The 18,312-nt window shown below is 40.8% G+C and overlaps 1 protein-coding gene across 1 annotated transcript in view; it reads left to right on the forward strand.

The window, feature by feature from the left end:
* The window catches only part of DEPTOR (DEP domain containing MTOR interacting protein), a 127,470-nt gene that overhangs the window by 93,128 nt on the left and 16,030 nt on the right, over positions 1-18,312 (forward strand). The window contains exons 8-9 of the mRNA XM_070748241.1: positions 1,452-1,522; positions 6,393-6,497. Of these exons, the coding sequence (XP_070604342.1) occupies positions 1,452-1,522; positions 6,393-6,497 (176 nt within the window). The remainder of the gene's footprint in view (positions 1-1,451; positions 1,523-6,392; positions 6,498-18,312) is intronic.

Here is an 18,312-nt window from a genome sequence, read left to right on the forward strand (position 1 = left end):
TCAGTAAGGGGCGTACATAAGTGCACTAGTGTGCCTTCCGTCCCCTGTCCAATTGTCTATCCTTTATCTCATATATCTTTTCTTCCTTTCATATATCTTCTCCTCTATTTTTATGTCTTTTCTTCTATCCTTTTCTTTATATATATTACTACTTGTCTATTCTCTTCAATGTGTATTGGACAAAATAAATAAATAAAATATCTTAGTCAAGAACAGTCCTGATCATACACAGTTAAATCAGTCAATACATGTACAAAACTATAAGTCTTACTTGTTCATCTTACAAATACATAAATCAGCATTTAACACACAGTTTCTACTACAGCAGTCTCAGAGAATACAATAGAAATAGCAGAGACAAAGAACCACGCTTCTGACTCTCTCTTATGGCAGTCTCTAATATTAGCTCTTAAAGCAATAGTGTTTCAATACATTTAAGCATACATTGTTGGTTTGTTTTATATTATACAGTAATCCCTCAATACTTTGCGGTTCATCTTTCAGGGATTCGCTGTTTCACGGGTTTTCAAAGGGGGCTTAAATCCATTAAATCCATTAAACATTTAAAATCCATTAAAAATTCATTAAATTCTTCTACAGTACTACTGTACTCTATTAAAGAAACTGGTAGGATGTCACATGTGGTTCCAGCTGAGAAATGTTATAGAATGACCGTTTAATGCAAAGGGTGGGTTTTTAAAATCCAAATACTCATTAAATACATTAAAAAATATCTTTCCTCTACTTCACGGAAATTCGTTTTTCACGGGTGGTCTTGGAATGTATCCCCCGCGAAAAATGAGGGATCACTGTATTGTCAAACCCAACCAGTTATTTATTTATTCATTCATTCATTCACTCACTCACTCACTCACTCATTTATTTATTTACTTATTTATATTTGTATGCCGCCCCTCTCCGTAGACTCGGGACGGCTCACAACAGCAGTTATGTACATAGTACTAACAAGTCTACGGAGTCTACGGAGAGGGGCGGCATACAAATCTAAATAATAATAATAATAATAATAATAATAATAATAATAATAATAATGATATCAGATAAATAAACATATTCTGTGATAAATCATTGCATGGCTCAAACAGCACAAGCCCACAAGACTTAAAGTTGCCAAGTTTGAAAACCTCTGCCTTTAGAAGTTCATAGTTTTGAGCTCAACTGGGTCATTCCATAAATAACTTTGTTGTCAATGAACATTTGATATCCTTGACAGTTGTGAAAAATTGCCCAGTGGTTTCCTTTTACTTAAGGCAGGTTACAGAATACTTGTTCTATTCTCAGAAAAGGACATTTTTAAGGGGAAGGGAAAAAAAGCAGAAGTTGCATTATAATCCTTGTTTTTAAAAAATGATTGAATGAAGCCAGGCAATTCCAGATTTGTCAGAAACAAAATCTTATTTAGGTGTCTTTCCTTCCATTTCCCTCCCCAGTACTAAAAAGAACAGTGACTCCCGAGGAACTTCTGAGGCCCGGAGCTCCCTATGCCCGGAAAACATTTACTGTAAGTTTGTGTTTCACTTCTTTATTTTCTGCTGCTTATCGAACTTGACTGCTTATTTATGATCCACAAAGATTTATTCAGCATTGCGACCATTGCTTAGACTTAGACCACGGTGTGTGTGCTTTTTCAAGAGGCAACTGGACTTTCTGGTTTTTATTTTATTTTATTTTTATTTGTCAAACATGTATAGGATAGTGTTTGTATAAACATAACATAAGTAAAAAGTAATGATAAAAGAGGACAATAGGACAGGGATGGTAGGCACAATGGTGCGCTTGTGCATGCCCCTTACAGACCTCTTAGAAACGGGGAGAGGTCAACTATAAACAATCTAAAGTTAAAGTTTTTGGGGTTTGGGGAAGAAATTACAGAGTCAGGCAGTGCATTCCAGGTATTGATCACTCTATTGCTGAAGTTGTATTTTCTGCAGTTGAGTTTACATTTAGTTTGAATCTATTACGAGCTCATGTATTGCTGTGGTTGAAGGTGAAGTAGTCATTAACAGGAAGGACATTTTGGTGTATGATTTTATGAACGACAGTTAGATCAGATTGGAGGCGACGTATTTGTAAATTGTCTAATCGCAGTATTTCAAGTCTGGTGGAATAAGATATTTTGTTGCGGGAGGAGGAGTGAAGGACTCCTCTTGTGAAATATTTCTGCACTCTCGATTGTATTAATGTCTTCTATGCAATGGGGGTTCCAGACAGGCGAACTTTTTTCTTTAAAAACGTTTTGCTTCTTATCTCAGAAGCAATGATCCAAGAAGCAAAACGTTTTCAAAGAAACCCAAACAAACCAAAAAGTCTAGTTGCCTTTTGGAAAAGCACATTTGGGGCAGGAGTGGGTTCGGGATCCTTTTGCTGCCGGTTTGTTCAGGATTGTGCTGTGTACGTGGTTGTGTAGCAATCTGCCGCACGAATCCCAGCGACCGGTTAGGTCCCACAGAGTTGGCCTTCTCCGGGTCCCGTCGACTAAACAATGTCATTTGGCGGGACCCAGGAGAGGAGCCTTCTCTGTGGCGTCCCCGACCCTCTGGAACCAGCTCCCCCCAGATATTAGAGTTGCCCCCACCCTCCTTGCCTTTCGCAAGCTCCTTAAAACCCATCTCTGTCGTCAGGCATGGGGGAATTGAAATTTTTTTCCCTTCCCTCTAGGCTTATAGAATTTATACATGGTATGCTTGTTTGTATGATTGGTCTCTTAAATTGGGGTTTCTTAGATTACTTTTTAATATTAGATTTGTTACATTGTTTTCTTTATTGTTGTTAGCCGCCCCGAGTCTTCGGAGAGGGGCGGCATTCAAATCAAATCAAATCAAATCAAATCAAATCAAATAAAAAAATAAAAACATAGCGAATGCGCAGAAACAAAATCCAAGATGGCATCGCCCAGAGAGTCACCGACAGAACTGGCTCAGTGACATCATCACTGAGTTACTAATGGTTCTAAAGAATCAGAACCACTAGGAACCCACCTCTGGTTTGGGATAATCTTGACCTGGATGTCCAAGAATCTCCATAGAGATGGTGCAAAGCTATTTTCATTCAATGGTGTAGAAATAACACAATGATCTTGAAGTCATCTTATAAATATGATTAATAAGATTAGGGCAACAATGTGTTTTTATGCACCCAGCTGGAAATAGGGGTCAGAAAGCTAAACAGGGTTGGACTGGGATGGGACACCGGTGGAAACTATTAAGGAAGTAGGCTAGGAAAAGACAATGGCAAACTGCTTCAATATCACTGCCAATAAAACCACATGAACAGAAACGCAGTTGCCAAGAAATTAATTGGACAGATATACAGATAGTTCTTGAGTTGAACGGTCACTTAGCACCTGTTCAAAATTATGGTGGATCCTCCAAAAAGAACTTACAACCTGGTTTTATAGTTCCAATGTCACTCCACCCCATGGTCATATGAGCACATTTTGGGCACTCAGCCTCATTCATAGTTGTGTGATCATGATTTATGATAGTTTTGCCAGAAACTAGCATTTACAGTGGTGCCTCTACCTAAGAACGCCTCTACTTACGAACTTTTCTAGATAAGACCCGGGTGTTCAAGATTTTTTTGCCTCTTCTCAAGAACCATTTTCACAAACCCAAGCCTCCAAAACTGTAACCAGAAAAGGCAGGGAGAAGCCTTGGTGGGGCCTATCTAGGAGTCTCCTGGGAGGAAACAGGGCCGGAAAAGGTGGGGAGAAACCTCTATGGGGCCTCTCTAGGAATCTCTAGGAAAAAGGGCTAGAAAAGGTGTGGAAAAGCCTCCATGGGGCATCTCTAAGAATCTCCTGGGAGGAAACAGGGCCTCCACCCTCTCTGTGGTTTCCCCAATCGCACTCATTATTTGCTTTTACATTGATTCCTATGGGAAAAATAGCTTCTTACAAACTTTTCTACTTAAAAACCTGGTCACGGAACAAATTAAGTTAGTAAGTAGAGGTACCACTGTACTTCCCACCCATGGTGAACAATGGCTTCACATAATGACCGTGGCGTTCACTCACTTCTACAAAAAAAATTCATATAATGGGGTCCAGTCGCTTGGTGATCCACTTTACAACCATCATAACTTACGACCATAATTGCTAGACTCAATTGCGGTCATAACTTGAGGACCACCTATATACAGATACAGTACCTAATGCAGATGTGCAGGTAGACCCACACATATGCACCTATATTATACTCTACCCATAGCCGTGTGCATACAAACACATATGTATAGAACATGGGATGCTTTGCAGCTTAGAAAAAATACTTTATATGCATTTTATATGAAAATACTATATGAGCCATGGTGGCACAGTGGTTAGAATACAGTACTGAAGGCTACTTCTGCTGACTGCCAGCTGACTGCAGTTTGGCAGTTCAATCCTGACCGGCTCAAGGTTGACTCAGCCTTCCATCCTTCCAAGGTCGGTAAAATGAGGACCCAGATTATTGAGGGCAATATGCCGATTCTGTAAATTGCATAGAGAGGGCTTAAAGCACTGTGCTTTGTAAAGCACTGTGAAGCAGTATATACTGTCAGTTTAAGTGCTGTTGCTATTCTCTGAGCAAAGAGAGCATATAAACTAACCTATAATCTATGGACAATAAATGATTCAGATCAGTTCTGCTTTTTGGGCTCTCGGAAGGAAAATTGCCTACAATTAAGCTGTGCTTTCTTGACACTTCTTGGAATGCAGATTTAGAAAACACTATAGATGAGTTAATAAGGGACGCTTCACAGACTGTTCACCTTACTTTGTCATTTTACTGGTCGTTTTACTGGCGTGCATAAGTGCACCAGCATGCCTTCTGTCCCCTGTCCTAATGTTTCTCTCTTACTAGTATCATGTACTGTATATAAACATTGTTATATCTTTGTATACCACCAATACATACTTGACAAAACAAATAAATGAAATAAATGAAATAAATGAAATAAATGAAATAAATGAAATAAATGAAATAAATGAAATAAATAAAATAAATAAAATAAAGGGTGGCAGGCGGGGTAAGGCTTTACTCCATAGTGTAGAGATAAGTTGAGTCAGTTTGTAAATATCTTGGATAATTTCTAACAGATACACTGCAAACTGGGTGGGTGATTTTTTTTGAGATAGATGAATGCGGTGTTTAAAGAAAGCAGGGACCAAAAAAATGTGTAGGGTCTAGGGACTCCTAATTGGGGGATTGGTCTAGATGACCTATAAGGTCCCTTCCAACTTTTTTATTCTGTATTCTGTAAATGAGCTATGCTTACTCTGTCTTTAGGTTTTTATTGTGATTTCTCATGAAAATAAGACTTGGAAAACCTTCATATTCACCGAACCTTCCTATCTATCTATCTATCTATCTATCTATCTATCTATCTATCTATCTATCTATCTATCTATCTATCTATCTATCTATCTATCTATCTATCCTATCCCCTATCCTATCCTATCCTTATCTATCTATCTATCTATCTATCTATCTATCTATCTATCTATCTATCTATCTATCTATCTATCTATCATCTATCTATCTATCCTATCCCCTATCCTATCCTTATCTATCTATCTATCTATCTATCTATCTATCTATCTATCTATCTATCTATCTATCTATCCTATTCCCTATCCTATCCTTATCTATCTATCTATCTATCTATCTATCTATCTATCTATCTATCTATCATCTATCTATCTATCTATCTATCTATCTATCTATCTATCTATCTATCTATCTATCTATCCTATCCCCTATCCTATCCTATCCTTATCTATCTATCTATCTATCTATCTATCTATCTATCTATCTATCTATCTATCATCTATCTATCTATCTATCTATCTATCTATCTATCTATCTATCTATCTATCTATCTATCTATCCTATCCCCTATCCTATCCTATCCTTATCTATCTATCTATCTATCTATCTATCTATCTATCTATCTATCTATCTATCTATCCTATCCCCTATCCTATCCTATCCTATCCTATCCTTACCTATCTATCTATCTATCTATCTATCTATCTATCTATCTATCTATCTATCTATCTATCTATCTATCCTATCCCCTATCCTATCCTATCCTATCCTTATCTATCTATCTATCTATCTATCTATCTATCTATCTATCTATCTATCTATCTATCTATCTATCTATCTATCTATCTATCATCTATCTATCATCTATCTATCTATCTATCTATCTATCTATCTATCTATCTATCTATCATCTATCTATCTATCTCGTCCTTCCTTCCCTCCCTCCCTCCTTCCTTCCTTCCTTCCCATCAAATGCCATTTCTTTGTTTAAAAAAAAGAGAGAGAGATTTTTTATTAACAAGATTCATTGCAGCCATCTTTTCTTCTTTTCCTTTTAAGATCATAGGTGATGCTGTTGGGTGGGGATTTGTGGTCCGAGGGACCAAGCCCTGCCACGTGCAAGCCGTGGATCCCAGCGGGCCAGCAGCTGCATCGGGAATGAAGGTACCTTGAATTAATGCAATTAAACACTTTAATGGGGATGGGGTATTGGGATTGGGGAGGGGCAGGTTTTTGGGCCACTACTTCTGGGATAACCCCAGCCCAGAACTTACATATCACTCGTATGAAAACAGCCATCAAGATTGACTCACACTTTTATTTATTTTATTTATTTATTTATTGTTAGAGTTGAAAGGGACCATGTAGGTCATCAAGTCCAACCCCCTGCCTGAGCAGGAATCCTAAAGCACCCCAGCCAAGTGGCAGTCTAATCTCCTCTTGAAAGTGTCCAGAGTTGGGGAGTTCACAACCTCTGCAGGAAAGCTGTTCCAATGGTTGATCGCTCTGACCATCAGGAAGTTTTTCCTTAGTTCGAGGTTGAATCTCTCCTTGGTCAGCTTCCAGCCGTTGTTCCTTGTCCGGCCCTCTGGTGCTCTGGAGAATAGAGTGACCCCCTCCTCTCTGTGGCAACCCCTAACATACCTGTATACAGCTATCATGTCCCCTTTGGCCCTCCTTTTCTCTAGGCTATCCATGCCCAGTTCCCGCAATCGCTCTTTGTAAGTCTTGGTTTCGAGTCCCCTAATAATTTTGGTTGCTCTTTTCTGCACCTTCTCCACAGTTTCAATGTCTCTTTTGAAGTGTGGTGACCAGAACTGGGTGCAGTACTCCAGATGTGGTCTGACCAGGGCATAGTAGAGTGGTATTAATACTTCCCTGGTCTTGGAGTGTATCCCTCTGTTGATGCAGCTTAGGATGGTGTTGGCGTTTTTGGCCACTGCTGCACATTGCTGGCTCATGTTTAGTTGATTATCCACCAAGACTCTAAGATTTCTTTTGCAGTTACGCTCGCAACTCGATAAAAAAAAAGGGAGGGATTGAAATGGAATGCAAGAGTGGGGGAGAATGGCATTCAAGTATCATCGATTCCCATGAGACATTGTTCCCTTCTCAAGGACACCCTAAGTATATGCAATTCAAGGCGTTGGTCATTACTAGTGATGGACGAACCCAACAGTGTTCAGGTTCGGCAAGTTCGGACCAACTTTACGCAAAATTCGGCCGAACCCGAACCGAACCCGAACGGGGAATCCCTCCCACGAACAGATTCTGGGGGCGGAGCTTTGACGTCACCGGCAGGTTGCTTCATTTCCGCCAGTGGAACTGTGTTCCACCCCGTCCTGCCTGCTGCCCACCCCTGTTCTGACCTCTCTACAACTTCACAGTGCTTTTACAGCCCTGTGTATAGGCCCGGGGGAGATGTCTCACTTCCCCCCTGCCTGACGGCAGAGATGAGGCTTAAGAACTTTACGAAAGGCAAGGAGGGTGGGGGCAGTTCTGATCTCCGGCGGGAGCTGGTTCCAGAGGGTCAGGGCCGCCACAGAGAAGACTCTTCTCCTGGGTCCCACCAAACGACATTGTTTAGTCGATGGGACCCAGAGAAAGCCAACTCTGTGGGACCTAACCGGTCGCTGGGATTGGTGCGGCAGAAGGCGGTCCCAGAGATATTCTGGTCCGATGCCATGAAGGGCTTTATAGGTCATAAACAACACTTTGAATTGTGACCGGAAACTGATCGGCAACCAATGCAGACTGCGGAGTGTTGGTGTGACATGGGCATGCCTTGGGAGGCCCATGATTGCTCTCGCAGCTGCATTCTGCATGATCTGAAGTTTCCGAACACTTTTCAAAGGTAGCCCCATGTAGAGAGCATTACAGTAGTCGAGCCTCGAGGTGATGAGGGCATGAGTGACTGTGAGCAGTGAGTCCCGGTCCAGATAGGGCCACAACTGGTGCACCAGGCGAACCTGGGCAAACGCCCCCGTCGCCACAGCTGAAAGATGTGCAAGTAATATGTGCAAGATGCAAGTAACTTAACAACTGTCTTGGTTATCAGTGGAAATGTGAGGTCAGTTATGCTTGCAAGTGAAGAACTATCTGTAAACAAACCCTAGCGGCGAAGATATTATTTTCTTCCTTTAATCAAATGTTCCTGCTAGATTAGCCTGGAACCTCGCACCAAAAAGGCAAGACGGAGAAAACTTGGCAAGAATGAAAAGGGCAAGAATTTGACCACAGCCCACATTTAACCTTTGGATTCTGCATGTGCCCTTGGCACCCAGACTGGTTTGTCTGCTCTGTTTTGAGATGCTCTCAGAGGCTGGCATAGTTCTGCAGGATTTTGTTTGCTGTTTTATAACAGGATAACAGGCTCAGATTCAACCCCGACAAGATGGAGTGGCTATGGGTTTTGCCTCCCAAGGACACGTCCATCACTCAGGGGGGGGGGCTATTGGCCTCCTAATGCCTTGCCCCCACATTTTTGCAAGAAATAGGCCTGTTTTTTCACAAAAATTGGGTGGACAGAGGGTCTGGAAAGCCTGCAGAGACCTCCTGGGGACTGGAGGAAGGCAAAAATGCCCCCATTTTTGTGAAAAAATGGGCAAAAAAGGCCAAAAACAGAAGTATTTTTGCCATCTCCCAGCACCCAGGAGCTCCCTGCAGGCTTCCCAGACTCTTTGCCCACCCCATTTTTGTAAAAAAACAGGCAAAAATGGCCCATTTCTTGCAAAAATGGGGGTGTTTTTGCCTTCTAATTACCCCATCTAGCATGACTGGAGAAGGAATTCTGGGAGTTGAAGTCCACTTGTTTTTTTTTAAACATTTTTATTAAATTGCATAGACAAACATGACATACATAACATGCAACACTTAATGGAGCTACAGTCGCTCCGCTCAGAGTAGAAGTCATCTTTATATTTAAGCATTAAAAAAAATGAAAGGAAAAAATCTTGTCGTTGTTTAACACCATCTATAAAATACTTTAAAATATCAATTATAAAGTGGTAAATAAGAACACATCTAAAATATTTAGCAACATATGTAAAAATTTAAAATTTTTAACTTAAATTGAGCTAAAATAAAGGGGGGGAAAGGAAGAAAAAAAGACAAAAGAATAAGGGTAGAAGAAAAAAGGAGTTCACATTTGTATTGTGAATAATCATCATCTACTACAGTATAACTACTAAATGCTGATATGTTTAAAATAAAATAACAATAAAATTATCTCTTTTTCTTTGTATCCCACCAAATATATACCTTTTGCCAAACATCATAGAATTCTGATTCTTCTTGGTTATTTAAGTTTGAAGACCCTTGGGTTAGGGTTAGTGGTGCAAGGTTCTTCAAACTTGGCAAGTTTAAGAACCGTGGACTTCAACTCCCAGAATTCCTGAGCTAGCATGACTGGAGGAGGAATTCTGGGAGTCAAAGTTCATTTCAACTGTCAAGCTTGAAGACCCCTTGGTTAGGGTTAGTGATGCAAGGCCTTCAAACTTGGCAAGTTAAGGAATTGTGGACTTCAACTTCTATTCCTGAGCTAGCATGACTGGAGGAGGAATTCTGGGAGTCAAAGTTCATTTCAACTGTCAAGCTTGAAGACCCCTTGGTTAGGGTTAGTGATGCAAGGCCTTCAAACTTGGCAAGTTAAGGAATTGTGGACTTCAACTTCTATTCCTGAGCTAGCATGACTGGAGGAGGAATTCTGGGAGTCAAAGTTCATTTCAACTGTCAAGCTTGAAGACCCCTTGGTTAGGGTTAGTGATGCAAGGCCTTCAAACTTGGCAAGTTAAGGAATTGTGGACTTCAACTTCTATTCCTGAGCTAGCATGACTGGAGGAGGAATTCTGGGAGTCAAAGTTCATTTCAACTGTCAAGCTTGAAGACCCCTTGGTTAGGGTTAGTGATGCAAGGCCTTCAAACTTGGCAATTTAAGGAATTGTGGACTTCAACTTCTATTCCTGAGCTAGCATGACTGGAGGAGGAATTCTGGGAGTTGAAATCCATAAATCTTAAAGCTGTCAAGTTTGAAGTTTGTAAAAAGTGTACATGGTTGTAAAGAGTATTCTGCTACAGTGGTATTTTATTAAATAATATATTTCTACACCATTTGGTTCAGAATACTTTTCCCCTTGTTTTCCTCCCCTAAAATCTTATAGGTGCGTCTTATACTCTGAAAAATAAAGTAGTTTCCATCCATTGCTTCTTATTTTGCCTTCAAGTGCTTTGGAGAATAGATTGACACACATTCCCTCTTTGTTGTAGCAGCCCCTCAAATATTGGAACACTGTAATATGGTAAATGATTTAGCTTTACTCGATAAATGGTCAAAGCAATGGAAACTGCAGTTTAATGTTTCCAAATGTAAAATAATGCACTTGGGGAAAAGGAATCCTCAATCTGAGTATTGTATTGGCAGTTCTGTGTTAGCAAATACTTCAGAAGAAAAGGATTTAGGGGTAGTGATTTCTGACAGTCTCAAAATGGGTGAACAGTGCAGTCAGGCGGTAGGGAAAGCAAGTAGGATGCTTGGCTGCATAGCTAGAGGTATAACAAGCAGGAAGAGGGAGATTATGATCCCGCTATATAGAATGCTGGTAAGACCACATTTGGAATACTGTGTTCAGTTCTGGAGACCTCACCTACAAAAAGATATTGACAAAATTGAACGGGTCCAAAGACGGGCTACAAGAATGGTGGAAGGTCTTAAGCATAAAACGTATCAGGAAAGACTTAATGAACTCAATCTGTATTGTCTGGAGGACAGAAGGAAAAGGGGGGACATGATCAAAACATTTAAATATATTAAAGGGTTAAATAAGGTCCAGGAGGGAAGTGTTTTTAATAGGAAAGTGAACACAAGAACAAGGGGACACAATCTGAAGTTAGTTGGGGGAAAGATCAAAAGCAACCTGAGAAAATATTATTTTACTGAAAGAGTAGTAGATCCTTGGAACAAACTTCCAGCAGACGTGGTAAATAAATCCACAGTAACTGAATTTAAACATGCCTGGGATAACCATATATCCATCCTAAGATAAAATACAGAAAATAGTATAAGGGCAGACTAGATGGACCATGAGGTCTTTTTCTGCCGTCAGACTTCTATGTTTCTATGCTCTCATATCACTCCTGGTTCTTCTTTTCATTAGATTAAACAAACCCAATTCCTGCAACCTTGCTGGGGAAAATTGCAATCATCCTTTTTCTTCACCAGCTCACACCTTGCACTCCTGTTGTTTGCATCGCGCAGAACAAACGCCCAGGGCAAGAGTTTGCCCTATAATTCAGCAGGCAGATTTGAAATGTTGTTGCTATGTAAAGTTGGGAATAAAACACATGTGACAAAACTGGGACTGCATTTTGCTTTGTACAAAGTGGCAGAGATTTTTTTTTTTATCGCTTGTTCTAAAATGTCTTTTTACCAGAAAATTGGATAACATGTGAGATGACATCATTATTTGAATGATGCAAATGCCATTCTTGGCATCAGTTATCATATTTTTTCAGAGTATAAGACGCACTGGAGTACAAGACGCATCTTAGTTTTTGGGGAGGAAAATAGGGAAAAGACTCTGCTTACCAGGTATTCATCTGGCTAGCGTCATTAGTCTGGTCACCTTCAGCACATTATTTTATCCCCTGGTTAAGGGCTTAAAAAATCTTTATTCTGAGAGAGTAGCAATGAAAGAGCTTGCAAGCCAGTAAGAGCTGGGAACATCATTATCACCTGGAAAGAAACAGTCGGAGCAAGTAGAGCAATGGGAAAAAACCTGCAAAGACTTAGGGCTTGGAAAACATTCTTGGCAGAGAGTAACAATGAAAGAGCTTGCAAGCTGGTAAAAACTGGAGACATTAATAATACTTGGTTATGGCTGGAAAGAAACGTCTAGAGCAAGTAAAGCAATGGGGAAAAAAACCCTACAAAGAGAGGGTTTGGAGAACATTCTTGGCAGAGAATAACAATGAAAGAGCTTGCAAGCCGGTAAAAACTGGGGACATTGTTAGCAACCTGGTTAGAGCTGGAAAGAAACATGTAGAGCAAGTTAGACCAATGGGGAAAAAAACCCTGCAAAGAGTTAGAGCTTGGAAAACATTTTTCACAGAGAAACAATGAAAGAGCCTGCAAGGTAAGAGCTGGGAAGATCGTTAGCAGCTAGTTAGGGCTGTGGGGTATAAGATGCACCCTAATTATCAGCCTTTTCAGGGAGGAAAAAGGTGCATTTTATACACCAAAAATATGGTATGTTATTTGGGTACAGATAGTTCTCAACTGAAAACAATTCATTTAGTGACCAATCAAAGTTACAACAACACTGAAAAAAGGTGATTTATGACTGTTTTTCACACTTGCAACATCTCCGTGGTCATGTATTTTAATACTCACTACCCTGTTTCCCCGATAGTAAGACACCCCCGATTGTAAGACATATCGGGGGTTTCAGGGGGATCGGCTAATATAAGCCGTACCCCGAAAGTAAGACATATGTCTTACTTTCGGGGAAACACGGGGGTATTGCCGGGGGGAGCCCGATGACATTGCTTCCAAGCTCCCCGCGCGCCCCTCGCCTTCGCCTCGCCGCGGCGCCACCGCCTCTTCCCTGGCTTGGCAAAGCGAAGGATGGCGCTGGTCCGAAGCGAGCCGAGCGGGCGGCGGCTTGCAGCGAAGGCACTCGTCCCAGCAACCGAGTCCTGCCGAGGCTCGGCTGCAAGCGGCCAGCGAGGCCGACCAGCTCCGAGGCAAGCGGCCGGAGCTGCGCCCTCCTTCGCCCGCCTCCTTTCCGGCAGGCAGGTGGGGCTGCCCAACTGCGCAGAGCGGCTCCTCCCCTCCAGACACACGCTTCCCCGACACGCGTCTGTGGCTCCAGGCGTGCACGCCGCTTGGAGCCCTGAGGTTGAACTTGGAAAAGTGCTCACGAGGCTCCTGTCCCGCGGCTGCCCTTCTGGACTCTGGGGAGATGCCTTTGGGAACGCGACCCTTTCAATTTTTTTCCAATGTAAGACATACCCTGAAAGTAAGACGTAGTGGGGCTTTTGGGGGTAAAAAGAAAGTAAGACACTGTCTTAGTTTCGGGGAAACACGGTATATGGGGACAGATCTGGTTCACAAGCCAAAGGTTTATTGAAAGAGAAAAAGCATTTGCAAAGACTATTATTATTATTATTATTATTATTATTATTATTATTATTATTATTATTAATTGGATTTGTATGCCGCCCCTCTCCGCAGACTCGGGGCGGCTGTTTACCACTACGTCACATCCAATCTGATTTAAATGTAGTTCATAAAATCATAAAATGTCCTTCTTGTTAATGACTACTTCACCTTCAACCGCAGCTATACACGAGTACGTAATGGCTTCAAACTAAATGTAAACCGCTCTAAACTCAATTGCAGAAAATATGACTTCAGCAACAGAGTGGTCAATGCCTGAAATGCATTACCTGACTCTGTGGTTTCTTCCCCAAACCCCAAAATCTTTAACCTGAGTCCTAAGGGATTGGGAAACATCGAAACATAGAAAACATAGAAGATTGATGGCAGAAAAAGACCTCCTGGTCCATCTAGTCTGCCCTTATACTATTTCCTGTATTTTATCTTAGGATGGATATATGTTTATCCCAGGCATGTTTAAATTCAGTTACTGTGGATTTACCAACCACGTCTGCCAGATGTTTGTTCCAAGTATCTACTACTCTTTCAGTAAAATAATATTTTCTCACGTTGATTCTGATCCTTGTTCTTGTGTTCACTTTCCTATTAAAAACACTTTCCTCCTGAACCTTATTTAACCCTTTAACACATTTAAATGTTTCAACCGTGTCTCTCCTTTCCCTTCTGTCCTCCAGACTAGACAGATTGAGTTTATTAAGTCTTTCCTGATAAGTTTTGTGCTTAAAACCTTCCACCATTTGTGCATCCCGTCTTTGGACCCGTTCAATTTTATCAATATCTTTTTGTAGGTAAGGTCTCCAGAACTGAACACAGTATTCCACATGGGGTCTAACCAGCACTATATACAGCGGGATCACAATCTCCCTCTTCCTGCTTGTTATACCTCTAGCTATGCAGCCAAGCCTTCCACTTGCTTTCCCTATCGCCTGATCGCACTGTTCACCCATTTTGAGACTGTCAGAAATCACTACCCCTAAATCCTTCTCTTCTGAAGTTTTTGCTAACAAGGAACTGTCAATCCAATACTCAGATTGAGGATTACTTTTCCCCAAGAGCATTACTTTACATTTGGAAACATTAAACTGCACTTTCCATTGCTTTGACCATTTATCTAGTAAAGCTAAATCGTTTGTCATATTACAGACGCCTCCAGGAATATCAACCCTATTGCCCACTTTAGAGTCATCGGCAAATAGGCAAACCTTCCCTACCAAACCTTCCCCTATGTCACTCACAAACATATGTGATTTGACATAGAAGTCAAATAAACCAACCAACATACCTACCTTAGATTGTTTACAGTCGACCTCTCCCCATTTCTAAGACATCTGTAAGGGGCATCCATAAGCGCACCACTATGCCTACCGTCCCTTTCCTATTGTCCTCTTTTATCCTTACTTTTTACCTATGTTTTTACTACTATCCTATACATGTTTGACAAATAAATACATAAAATAAAAGGTGGCCTCCAAGTCTCTTGGAGAGCAAAATCACATTTTACAAATAATACATTTTATACTTTCTACACAATACTCACCACGCCTAATAATCCTGCCCCACACCTTTTTATTCTGCTAAGTCATTTTCTATGTTATTCTATATTCTAAAGGGTCAGCATGACAATTCTCTCCATAGTCATAGCTACCTTATCTTATCCTCCGGTAGTTTTGCCTTTGGGCGTTGTTGTTATCTTACTGCATTATAGCCTGACCTTGGATGTTCCAGTAGCCTGGCCTTGGGTGTGTTCCAGGAGGAATTATCTTAGTTCATTCTAATTTCTTTTACTGAATACATCCTGGGTTAGTTTATGAAGAGTATTGTATCTTATGTTTAATTATATATAAAGCTTGTTAGTATATTAACTATATTTTATAAAAGAGTAGCTCATCATTCTTCTCCTTCAATCACACGATCAAAATTCTGACCCTTGGCATCTGACTCGTATTTATGATGGTTAAAGTGTCCTGGGATGATGTGACCACCTTTTGTGACCTTCTGTCCAGCAACATCAATTGGGAAGCCAGATTTATTTGACAACCTTGTCACTAACATAACCACCCCAGTGATTCAGTTAACAACTGGGGCAAGAAAGGTCCTAAAATGGAGCAAAACTCACTTAGCCAGTGTTGCACTTAGCAGCAGAAATTTTGGGCTCAGTTGTGGTTGTAAGTGGAGGACTGCCTGTAATGGCATAATGCATCATGACATCTAGAATACGGGGTCAAACTCGATTTCATTGAGGGCCACATCAGAGTTGTGTTTCACATGGGGGGGGGACAGAGGGGCATGGCCAGCTCGATATCACTCAGGCCAAGAGGGCCTGTGGTGGCCCTAGCACTCTGCCAGCGAGAATGGGCTCCCAAGGATAGAATAGAGTAGAGTAGAATAGAATAGAATAGTCCGCAAGGAGAAGAGTGGCCTATAAATCGAATAAATAGAATAGAATAGAATAGAATAGAATAGGGATAGGGATAGATAGGAAAAATAGAATAGAATAGAATAGAGTAGGGATAGGAGTAGGAATAGGAATAGATAGAAAAAATAGAATGGAATGGAATGGAATAGGATAGAATAGTCTGCAGGGGGAAGAGTGGCCTATAAATCGAATAAATAGAATAGAATAGAATAGAATTCTTTATTGGTCAATTGTGATTGGACACACAAGTAATTTGTCTTTGGTGCAGTGTATAATTTGTCTTTGGTCTCAGTGTACATAAAAGAAAATATACATTTGTCAAGAATCATGAGGTAAAACACTTAATGATTGTCGTAAGGTACAAATAAGTTCCATTTTCACCTGCAACAACTTCCTGCAACCCTTCTGCCAGTGAAAATGGAGCTCAGGAGGGCCGCATGCTGTTTCCAGGGCAACCTTGCAGGCCCGATGTAAGCACCCCATGGGCCATATCCGGCCCCCAACTCTTCAGTTTGACACCCCTGAACTAGAGGCTGCCTAATTCCCAAAAGCTCTGAGCAACTGAATATGTCCAAAGCTTGGAAAACACTAAATGAAAGAAGAAAGACATGTCCATCCAGAACAAATTATCAGAGGCCACTTAAGCCCAGGCCTGGGAGCAGAGCCAAGTTTTTAAAACCTGCAGGACAGCTGCAGGGTGGGAGCTGTACAATCTCTGATAGGAGGATGTTATTCCAGAGGGCAGGCGCCTTGGCAGAAGATATTTGCCTTCTAAATTATCTTTTTGTTCCTGGCTGTTCCTGATTTATTTCAGATACACATTTTCCCATTACCTCAAGAAAGCAGTCTGGGAAAAATCATTATTTATATAGGGGTGGTTTGCTACCGCCGGTTTGGGAATGGGAGCGGGTGGGTGGGCACATGCAACATTTCTGCGCATGCGCAGAGCGTTTTTGATGATGTCCGGGCAAATGGGCAGAGCCTCCACAGCTGCCACTACCAGTTCACCAAACTAGTGTGAACTGGTAGGAACTTACCACTGGTTAGAAGGCAGTTTGGATTTCCTCTCCCCCAGGCGGGGCTTGCAACATACCTCTGCTACCGGTGTGGATAATAATAATAATAATAATAATAATAATAATAATAATAATAATAATAATAAATCAGATTTGTATGCTGCCCCTGTCCGTAAACTCGGGGCGGCTCACAACAATGACAAAAACAATATAAAGCGTAACAAATCTAATAATTAAAAGAAAACATTTTAAAAACCATACAACACAAGCATACCATACATAAAACTCTGTAAGCCTGGGGGTGATGTCTCAATTCCCCCATGCCTGGCGATATAGGTGGGTCTTAAGTAATTTATGAAAGACAAGGAGGGTGGGGGCAGTTCTAATCTCTCGGGGGGGGTTGATTCCAGAGGGCCGGGGCCGCCCCAGAAAAGGCTCTTCACTTGGGGCCCACCAGATGACATTGTTTAGTCGACGGGACCTGGAGAAGGCCAACTCTGTGGGACCTTATCGGCCGCTGGGATTCATGCGGCAGAACGATGCATGAGTGGCGGGAGCATGCATGCATGCAGTGGGCGGGCACACATCTCGGAGCAAGATTTGCATTCTGCACATGCGCAGGAAGCAAATCTCGGGTTTTTTTATTATTGAAAAATTTATTTACATATATAAATATACAATAACAATACAAAAACAAAACAAACACATAGAATTTAAAACATAATGGGAAGCGTGCGAGTGCGCAACAGGTCTGTATGGTGGTATTAACTATATATATTCTCTATAGCCAATTATAGATAACTTAATAATCTGAATTGCTAATTATTAAAGATAGTTGAATTAACAGAAAATGAAAAAGAATATAAGAAAAAAAACCTAGTAAGTCTTAATTATTACACATATCTTTATCTCCTTTATACAATAGACTTTTACACCGGGTAAGTTTCTTTTACATAGTTAAAAGTTTAAGATTTATTTGTCGGATTTGTTCTTTTTTTCAAGCCAATGGTAAAACAGACCCCAGCAATTGTAAAATTGAGATTCATCATTGTTTCTTAATTCTAATGTTAATTTAACCATTCCTGCACAATGTGTAATTTTCTCCAATATTTGCTCTTCCTGTGGTATTTCTTCATTTTTCCACATTTGAGCGAAAGCTATTCTAGCTGCGGTTGTGATATGGATTACCAAATATGTGTGATTTTTTATTGAGGTTAAGAGAAAACATTCTGGGGTTTTATCTAGGTTAATATCTAAAATTTCATCGAGCCAATTTCCTATTATTTTCTAATAAGTTTGAGGTTTTTCATATTCCCACCATAAGTGGCAATACGATGCAAGAAGCAAATCTTGTGAGAAAAAGCGAGGGCG

Source organism: Erythrolamprus reginae, chromosome 3 (genome assembly GCF_031021105.1).
Source record: "Erythrolamprus reginae isolate rEryReg1 chromosome 3, rEryReg1.hap1, whole genome shotgun sequence".
Taxonomy (NCBI): Eukaryota; Metazoa; Chordata; class Lepidosauria; order Squamata; family Dipsadidae; genus Erythrolamprus; species Erythrolamprus reginae.